We start from the raw sequence: 9,915 nt of genomic DNA, 5'->3' as shown, positions 1-9,915 counted from the left end.
CCAATTTTCTCTATAAACCTTCCCACATTTTTTTCTTTCGTTATCTTTCCCTTGTCAAACATAATCTAAGAATCCAATCTTTATATTAACAGCATCTAAAAAATATGTTTCGCAAGTCGATAATCTTAAGGTAGATGAAGATTATTCTCGTCTTTTCAAAGAGTAGGAAGGGTAATATAAACAAATATGATAACTTTGAAATTTTTGTAATTGCTTACAATTTTCGTTGCAATTTTTGGTGCAATTTTTGTATTTTTAAAATTATTTTTGAAAAAATATATGTAATAGGTTTGATACATTTAAAAAAATTCGGAGACTAATAATAGTAAGGTCAATAATGGTAAAATTTATTTTAGATAATTATAAGGAAATTGTAAAAGTTATGCAATCTTCCCGTGCCTCTATAATAAAAAAAATTAAAATTTTAGTTAATGTTAGAAACTATAAACTGGATTAGAACTTTCCTTTCTTGTTATCTTACATGGCAATCAGGATAACTAGATGGGAACAATAATATCATTATGGTAATAAAATTTGAAAGTAAATCACATTGAGAATATTTTTTAGTAAGAGTGTTATTTTGGCAAAAAACTCTGCATCTGAATAGTTTAAAAGATCTCGAAACTAAGTTTTGTTAAAATTGAAATTTTAATGTACAAAAATAAAAACACTCCATCAGAACAAAAACACAAACTATAATTATGTTCCAACAATCTAGCCACATGCAACCTTGAACAAAAGTAATGCTTCAAGGATGGTGCTCTAAATGGTTAAAATGAAATAAGACCAACAAAATGATACAAGAATCTATTAAAACTCGACATGTATATATTTTTTCCTCTACCCGAGGTCATGAAGTCACCAACATCCGAACCTACAAATCAGAAAATATTGAATATGTAGGGTCTGTTTGATTGGAAGTAAAATGTTTTCCTTGGGAAAATATTTTCCGTGGAAGTAATTTTCCATGAAAATCATTTTCCTTTCATCATTTTCAGGTGTTTGGTTAACTTATTGAAAATATTTTCTTACTTCATTTTTTTGGTGTTTGTTTAACTTTTGAAATATTTTCACTTTTATCTCTATTTTTATTTTCTACACATTATAACTACATACTTCTTCCCATGCAAAATAAGAAAATTTATCTTATTGTTTAACATTAAAAAATCTTGGAGAAATGTATATATGAATAAAAAATATCTCCTTAAGCAATAAACAAGTTGCTGGTCATTTAGTGTCAAATATCAATCACATGCAATGCTTATTGTGACATATATCTTGCACTCTCACTGTTGAAAGTTTCTCTAGAAAAGAATGTCCCTATTATACATAATTAATTACTAACATAGAATGAGCAGGATGAGATTTTTTTTTTTTTTTTGAATATACTAGGATGAGAGTTGGGTTGGGTTGGGTGGTACGAGGGAGGGAGTGTAAGGAAGAGGTCTTGGGTTTACACAAAAAAAAAAAAGAACATACTACAAGATGTTTTCAGTAAGTTTGGAACATACTACAGGCGGGATGCATGCATTTCGGAAAACAACTTCAGTAAGTTTGGAAGGGAAGTTGTTTTCCATAAGATGAGTGAAAATATTTTACATAGGAAAATGTTTTCAATAACTTTTGTGCAACCAAACACGGGAAATTAGGAAAATATTTTCTTGGAAAATATTTTCACCCGAAACAAACGGACCCGTAGTCAAAAGAGCAAAATATATCCTCTGTTGACTACGCAAATTAACAAAGGAAAAAAAAAAGGAAAGAAAACTATCGGCATATCAAGCCCATTACAATATGTTACTATGGCTGTTCACACTTAGGGAAAAATCGAATAACCGATCGATCCAATTCAGGTCGGAAATCGGATATTGGTAAAACGTAATTCCGAAAAATTTATTAAAATCCAATCTTAAAATTTGATAAAAAATAGTTTGGGAATGGATATTGAAATTCAATTCTTGAATTCCCGATTATCGACTGAATTACCAAATTTCATATATAAATTAAATATTTTAGGGTCTGTCTATTTTAGGTGTCATAATTTTGGAAATATAAGATTAATTAGAAAAAGTAAATAAATACAAGAAAGTGTAGATAAGATTAAATAGGAAAAATATGTAAATGCAAGGAAAGATAATAATTGTTAGAAGATATACGATAAGATTAATAATTGTTATATATATGATAGGCTAGATGAATGTTAGATATATTAACGAATGTCCTATAGTTATCCGTTAGAAAAATCTAATATTTTATATATTTCATCCTTGCTAATATATCATATTGCATATTAATGTATTAGTCAATAGTGTCATGAGTTATAATTTATTCTTATAAACAAACATGTGATATTAAAAGCATATTAATTACTCCCTCCGTCCCATTGATAGTGTCATACTTTCCTTTTTTATCCGTTCCAAAATGATTGTCACTTACTAAAATTGGCAATGAAAACTCTCACACATTTCCGCTCCATACCCTTCAATGTGACAGCCTTTTCTTATCTTTTAGTGGGCCCAATTATGCACTTCCCAAGTACCAACACTGCACCTGATAGTTCGTGATTCTCACATGAAATGCAAACAACAATCGTGCATGACACTTTCCCCCTAAAGTAGTGTGGAGACTTTTTATTCTTTTGGGTCCCACATGTCTTATCACAACTTATGGCCCTTTTATCATTCAATCACGTATGGAAACATTGAAAGTCAAGGGGTATTGCCGGAACCAATGTTTTCAGAACCGGACCGGACCGGCCGATTCGACCGGTTGGACCGCGAACCGGCCATGTCACCGGTCCGGTCTAATGCTAAAGCCGGAAGTTCATGGAGAACCGTTGAAACCCGGACGAACCGGACGAACCGTGCGAACCGTTAAGAACCGCGAACCGGCGGTTTTTTAAATTTTTCAACAAAATATCAAGAATGGTGTAGCTAAGATTCGAACCTGGGTCTCCAAATTTAAATATGACAATCTTACCGCTAGACTATACTTAAGTTTGTTGAGAATTCTACTTGACTAAAAAATATATTAAAACATCAAGTTCTTCTCTTATTTTTTTTTTCAATTTTTTCTTCTTAACCATTTTTAACCCAAATATCCACAACAAGATTTTCTCAAGTCTTCACCATTATTATCAGGTTATTATCTTTAGCAGATTGTAAACAAGTTGAAAATTTCAACTTTTCTTGTTTTCCAACATTTTAGTAAGTTTAATTTTTTTCTTTTCAAGGTTTTTTTTTTCTATATTATTATCTTTAGTTGATTTTTTGCATTTTCTTCTTTTTCCCCTCAATTTTCATATGTTTCCCTCATTTTTGTTTTATTTTTATTCGATTAATTAAGGATGAAATTTTTGCAAAAGTAGTGCACATCCGTGTAGGAATTGGGTAGGAATTACAAATAATAACATTGGGTTGGTCAAAAATATGGTAGTTGGCACATAATCGAAGCTATTGATAATTGAATTTAAAATAATTAATGGTATAAGATCATTGAATTTAATATAACATGTTAATTAGTAATGTTTAGTAGCAATTAATTTTTTATGTGTTTAACTGTATATTTGTTTTTCAAAAATTTTTAGTTTTTTTTTAGTTTGAGCAATTATATTTATATTTTTATAATAAAATTTTAACTTTTTCAGCTTAAGTTGATGAAATTGTAAAGGTGGTGTGGTTGCTTTTCATGCCACTGATAAAAGTTTGCTATTCAAATAGTTTGTCTTAACTTGAACTCTTTTATGGATTTTTTTAAGGGTTGTAAAAGAATTTCAATATTTAATTTATTTATTTTTTGTGTTTTTATTTGTGATAATTGGTGCACATTTGGATTGTATCTATTTATGTTTATAATGAATTTATGAAAACTTGTGGTGAATTATGATATTTTAATTATATTTATCATTCCATGTTTTGTGTATAACTTTTAGAAAATTTATTATTATCATAACTTAAATTAAGTTATGTTGGTAAAGTTCAGGTGTAGAATGAAACCTGCTTAGTACTTAACACTAAAAAAAAAAAAAAAAAAAAAAAAAAAAAAAAAAAAAAAAAAAAAAAGTGAACCTTTGAACCGGCCGGTCGGACCGGTCGAACCGCTAACCGGCCACCTCTCCGGTTCACTGACCGGTCCGAGTTTAAAAACATTGGCCGGAACTTAAACACAAATCATTTAAAAGTCTTGCACTGTTGATAAAAATTACAAGTTTCGAAGCGCGACACACTTTTTGGGACGGAGGGAGTAACATATTAATAACTTTTATATTTTTAACTACATATTAAATATACTAAACTAATTCATATTAGAAAATCAATCTAAAACTTTTGGACGGTAACTAGATATTGATCTTCTTAAAAAAAATGAAATTTTTTTTTTTATTTTTTACCGAATTACCGATTGCCGACCGGCCCTGTCTACCAGTACACACTAAACACTCAAAAACTGCCCGTTTAAACATCTCTAACAAAAACGACTGGGCCTTAGGAAGTGGGCGAACCATACAATGGCTATTAGCCTTCGGTACTTGCGAACTCAACATCAAACACTTGGTAGGCATTACTTTCATTTCAACTATTCCACCAAAAATCCCACAAATAAAGCCGTCCCCCTGCTCTGGGACTACAGGGAATCCGGTTCCACGGCTCAGGAAGCAGTCACAGTCCAATTACATTCATGGGGTCGCGGCGCCTCCGGCCAACTCGGTGGCGGAATTGAAGAAATACGAATATATCCAGCTGCAGTTGCGTCCCTTTTGCTGCCACCTTCATTTACTCTGTCTTCCCCCATCCCAGGTCGCCTTTCGGTGTCGGAATCATCAGCTGAGAATGAGAATGAGGTTGTTAAAGTAGGTATTTCTTGTGGGCTTTTTCATTCGGCATTGCTGGTTAATGGGCAGCTGTGGATATGGGGCAAAGGTGATGGTGGCCGCCTTGGCCTTGGCCACGAGGAACCCGTATTTGTTCCTACTTTGAACAGTCATTTGGGGTCCAATTTGGTTAAATGTGTTGCTCTCGGTGGCGTGCATTCGGTTGTTCTCAATTCTCTTGGGCAAGTTTTTACTTGGTCAGTAGTCTTTTTTCTTTATAATCAGTTGACGAGATATTGGTGGTTGGATTCATTGGTGTTGTTATTGTTCAATTGTTTATGTACAAAAAAATTATTAGGGGGTGTTAAATTGATAGAACATAGAAACTGGCATCCACAGTTTTTGGGTGGTCTTCTATATTGTACATAGTATTGATGCACTTGCTCATGTCATAAAAAGAAAAAAGGAAAAAAAATTGCCACAACGGTTTCAATTTTCCTGTTTTCCATTTCAGTGAAGTAAAAGTTCTCTGGTTGGTCTTTGATTTGTGTAAATGCGAATTGGAAACTTTGATGATTAACATCATATGTTTCTAAAGCAGGGTAATAGTAAAGGGCAGAAAGCAGAGCAAATAGAAAAGTTAGTATTTGATACTGAATGGTGAACTAAAAGTCTTAAACGTGGCCTTTTGATATGTCAAACGTACCATCAAATGGTTAAAACAATGACCATTTCAGTTAGATTTTGTCCCATTCAATCTCTAATTTTCACTCGTTCAATCTAGTTGTACTATAGTAATTGAACTCTTGTAAATGTTTGCATTTCTGTCATTGTTGCTTATGGTCTCTGGTGAATCTCTGATTTGTGTCAGTTGATTATGTTTTGTTTTAAAATGGAAGTTTGCAGGGGCTATGGTGGCTTTGGTGCTCTTGGACATTCTGTTTATCACAGGGAGCTGCTCCCTAGGTTAGTTGAAGGTCCTTGGACTGAAGAAATATATCATATTGCAACAAGCGGGACACATACAGCTGCTATAACAAAATCAGGTTAAATGTCTGACAATGTGTGCATAATCCAGTCTGGTTGATTCCAAAGCTAATTAGAGTTCGTTATGATTTTATTTCCTGTTACAGGCTTTCTTTTAGGGGCTTAATATAGGTAAATTGGTTATTAGAATTTCCTGAAGCTTGTATGATTCCTGAATTTCATCGTGAACATTGTACAGTTTATTTGATGGCTTTAACGTCCAAGATTCTTAATGTGTCAGTGATTAGTTAGAAATGCATCTTTTAAAGAACCAATGACACATCTAGTTTCTTGTACTGACTACATTTCAGAAGTTCATAATGGATTTATGCTGGATATACTTTAACTGGACTATGTCATTCTGAATCTGCAAAAAGATACGATATCTTTAAATAGTCCATAAAATATCATTAAACTCTAATTCTTCCATGACATATTGATTATAGCAACTTAAATATCACATTTTCAACTTATGTTCTGGTGCTCCCTAGCCTCATCCAAAGCGCAGTAGAGATCCTCATGAAAACTTTAGGGATTGTTTTAGCATTTTGATGGGCTTTGGGACGCACATATCAGGATAAGCAAGATAAGATAGAAAATGCTGGAAAAAATCAACAGGTTGCTCGAATTCCAGTAAAAGAACTTTCTTTATAATAGTTTGGTGCTCTCATCTAGGTCAAACAAATAGGTGTCAGAGCGTCTGAATCTATTTGTAGCATGCTTTTTAGGTCTATGTTCCTTAATTGCATTCCTAATATAAATCCAAGCAGGTGAGCTGTATATCTGGGGTCGAGATGAGGGGGATGGTCGACTGGGCCTTGGCCCTGGTCGTGGTCCGAATGAAGCAGGTGGCCTAAGTATACCCTCTAAAGTAAGAGCACTTCCCATGCCTGTAGCTGCTGTTTCATGTGGTGGTTTTTTCACGATGGCATTGTCAAAGGAGGGCCGACTTTGGAACTGGGGAGGTAACAATTCAACCACCTCTATTTTTCTCCATTTCATGCACATAACTAAATGCATCAATACTTCTTAATATTAATCGGTATTAAAACATATTTTTGATTCATCAGACAGAGATTGTGGATTGTATATCTAAACTGAAGGCTAAATTTGAGCTCATTGCCGAAATTTTACTTGTCTAAAGAGCCAAAGAGAAGTGTTTAAGTCAATATTGATGTATATTTTGGCTTGTGCAGCTTTTATTTGTATTTATGATCGAATTTTGAAGGACATAGAAGGTAATTTTCATGTCAAATATGTAAAACATGCTATTCAATAATCAATGGCTCAGATTGTGGAAATTTCGGAATGTACTTATGTATTATACTGAAGCAATAACAGAAACTTTATTTCTCCTATTATCGAGAGTTAGGAAAGATAAATGTCATCTGATATTAGTTTAGGGGATTTTAGGCCTTCTTTAACTTGGAAAGGAAGTTGTATATGTCTCTAAAGTTACTTTTGGAGTTGTTTGCAATTATGAAGAGGTGATGCTAAGGAACACTCTCTGTAGAAAAATGTCTGAAGTTTTTTGGACACTTCAGATTGCAAATCCAGTAGTATTGGTTATCTGGTAGAAGGTTTAGCTGGTGCTGTTGTTGACTCCACTTTGTTTTACAAGGCGGTTTACAAGTTTATTTGGCTGTCAATGTAGGAACAATATGTTTGACCTGCACTGTCAGTGAAGTAAAACTGTAGCATATACCCAGTGGAAATGCTAAAGTCCTCTAATACCCAGTGGCACCTTTTTTTAAACCAGTACTATTGCAGTGCAATACTTATTCTGCATTTGTGATTAGCTTCATATCCTCTTTCATTTCCACACTTCAGTTCTATTCAGCTAGTTTGCTAGTTCTACAGCTCCTTTTCAGCAACCTTCAGATATATGTGGGTTTTATAGTGGCATTCGAGTGAAAATAATTTCTGGGTTATTGCACTCGCATTGTACTTGAAGTTTTGGTCCAAGAAAAATCTAGTAAAGCATGTATTTTTTGTGTGAATTCCATGTGGTTGTAAATATTTTTAAGGAGGCATATGTAGGTTGTTCAAAAGTTTTTCTGTCTGACGGTGAAGATTTGGGGTTCACAAATTACCAAATCTGGGGAAGCGAAAAAATCCACCAGCCTAAGACCTTTGTGTATCCTCTGCTGACCTCTTTGCCACCTTCAGTTCATATATGGTCTGGTATAATAATTGTCGTTCCAAGTTTTCTGTCAGAATCTTGAGTGTTTGTTCCTATCTGTTTTAGAAGGGACTGATTATTGTAATTGTTGGAGAATATATTGTATCAAAGAAAATGGAAATGTTAAGGAATTTCTTTTGACATTTTACAGTTCCTCCTGAGGACCAACAAACTGGTCTTTTCTGCAAGCATGGAGTGCATATCAAGTTTTAGCTATATTGATCCTGCTTGACAATGTAAAGTTAGCACAAGCTGTTAATGCAAGAATCCTCATATCTTTGTTTCTCAGCAAATTCGAATTATGAGCTTGGACGAGGTGATAAGCTTGGTGGTTGGAAACCGCAACCGGTTCCTAGTCTCAAAGATGTTCGTATAGTCCAGATAGCAAGTGGTGGATATCATTCCATTGCTTTGACTGGTATGGTTATGAGAATCTCTAGGTTCTTATGCACACATATGCAAGAATCTTACTGCTGATTAACAATTTCAGATAAAGGAGAAGTATTTACATGGGGTCATGGTGGGCATGGTCAGTTGGGTCATTCTAATATTCAAAACCACAAAGTTCCTTTGCGCGTTGAGGCGTTAGCTAATGAGAAGGTGACCTATGTTGCTTGTGGGGGCTCATCATCAGCAGCTATAACTGGTAATATTAGCATTTGCAATTTAAGCATGTGTAGTCGTTGTCTTAAGATTTTTCATTTTCTGTTGCCTTGCAACTGTTCCTCCTGTTCCTCAGCACATCGCTTCTCCCTTTTACTGTCTTCTTCTCTTACAATCAGAGTTGGCCTCTTCTTCTACCAGCTGCTTTTTCTCTCTCTGTGGTTGCATAAGGAGATTTTGTTCAAGGTGGTAAAAGCTAGTCTGGTCCTTTATATTTTGGATTAAATAGGAGCATAAATTATTTCAAATTTCACCCCTGCTAAACTTGTGAGGATTTTCTGTCCGTGGTGCTACTACCATGATGGGTTTATGTGCTTATTACCTGCCTTGGTAGCTCGATATCAATAGGTGCTACCTGAAAATTCCAGAGCAAGGAGTGTTATGAAGACAGCAGAAGTGGATGGAAGAGGACCGAAGCTAACATGCTTTTCTTTCTTTTTGTAATTTCTTCTGAGGAATGAGAAGTGTGAAGAATAAAGTCGAGTACAAGCTTACTCCTTTATTACCATAAAACAGTGATGAGTATTGTTGGCTTTTTATTGTCCTCTCATGGGAATGTTTATGCTAAAATCTATTTGTTACTGCACAGATGAAGGCAAGTTGTACATGTGGGGAAATGCCAAGGATTGTCAACTAGGGATTCCTGGACTTCCAGAGGTGCAACCGTCTCCTGTTGAAGTTAAGTTTCTCACCGAGGATGATGGATCAACGATTGACAAGGTACTTTCTATTGCGATTGGTGCTTCGCATGTCATGTGTCTGGTTACAAGGTCAAATAGCTGAAGATCAATATCCTCTCCGGCATGCTTCAAGCTCTTTCATATGTCAGAAAGCTCGAAGAGGTATTGCTTGAAAATTACTAGGAATTCATTCGTAGGAAGCATCAATTACATTCTCTGGGGTGAAGCAAGTATCATCCATATATGCCTAGTGCTAACTCTACTTTGGGATAGTCGCAGAAGATGCATCCATATTATGAGAATGCTTTCTGCCTCTGTTAAGCTAACTTTAGCCTGCCAGACTACATATAGAGGAGCTACTGGAATTGCTACGACACATGGAAAACAGTTACAGCAACTTTGGTCCTCTTTTAGTCTTTCGATCTTTAGTGAAGCTATGAAGACGTTTGGGAAGATTTGAATTTCCTAATGTTGTGTGTAATGTTTTGGGCAGAAGTGGGATTTACCAGTGTACGCTAATACTTGAATGAAGTTTTACGCTTCCATTATCTGGAAAA

General features: G+C 34.5%; 1 protein-coding gene across 2 annotated transcripts; it reads left to right on the top strand.

Annotated features, from left to right (window-relative positions):
• Positions 1–4,455: 4,455 nt before the first annotated feature.
• On the top strand, positions 4,456–9,915 carry LOC113739572 (RCC1 domain-containing protein RUG3, mitochondrial-like). Of its 2 annotated transcripts, XR_011821787.1 has the most exons (7): positions 4,456–5,064; positions 5,714–5,853; positions 6,604–6,798; positions 8,305–8,433; positions 8,506–8,661; positions 9,268–9,520; positions 9,632–9,915. XR_011821787.1 is itself a non-coding variant. In XM_072066806.1 (6 exons), the coding sequence occupies exons 1-6, from the start codon at positions 4,505–4,507 to the stop codon at positions 9,459–9,461; spliced, it is 1,374 nt and encodes a 457-aa protein (XP_071922907.1). In that variant the 5' UTR covers positions 4,456–4,504; the 3' UTR covers positions 9,462–9,915. The 2 variants fall into 2 exon arrangements, 1 of the variants encoding a protein (XP_071922907.1); XM_072066806.1 differs by having other exon boundaries at positions 9,268–9,915.

This window comes from Coffea arabica, chromosome 1c (genome assembly GCF_036785885.1).
Source record: "Coffea arabica cultivar ET-39 chromosome 1c, Coffea Arabica ET-39 HiFi, whole genome shotgun sequence".
In the NCBI taxonomy this organism is placed as follows: Eukaryota; Viridiplantae; Streptophyta; class Magnoliopsida; order Gentianales; family Rubiaceae; genus Coffea; species Coffea arabica.
The sequence above is the reverse complement of the archived record's forward strand: the minus strand, read 5'-3'. Positions and strand labels throughout refer to the sequence as shown.

Bases quoted from the DNA above. Each gene is read 5' to 3' on its own strand.
- LOC113739572 (XM_072066806.1), top strand. From the start codon at position 4,505: ATGGCTATTAGCCTTCGGTACTTGCGAACTCAACATCAAACACTTGGT. The intron at 5,065-5,713 runs GTCAGTAGTCTT...GGAAGTTTGCAG, and splicing joins CTTGGGCAAGTTTTTACTTG to GGGCTATGGTGGCTTTGGTG. The intron at 8,434-8,505 runs GTATGGTTATGA...TAACAATTTCAG, and splicing joins TCATTCCATTGCTTTGACTG to ATAAAGGAGAAGTATTTACA.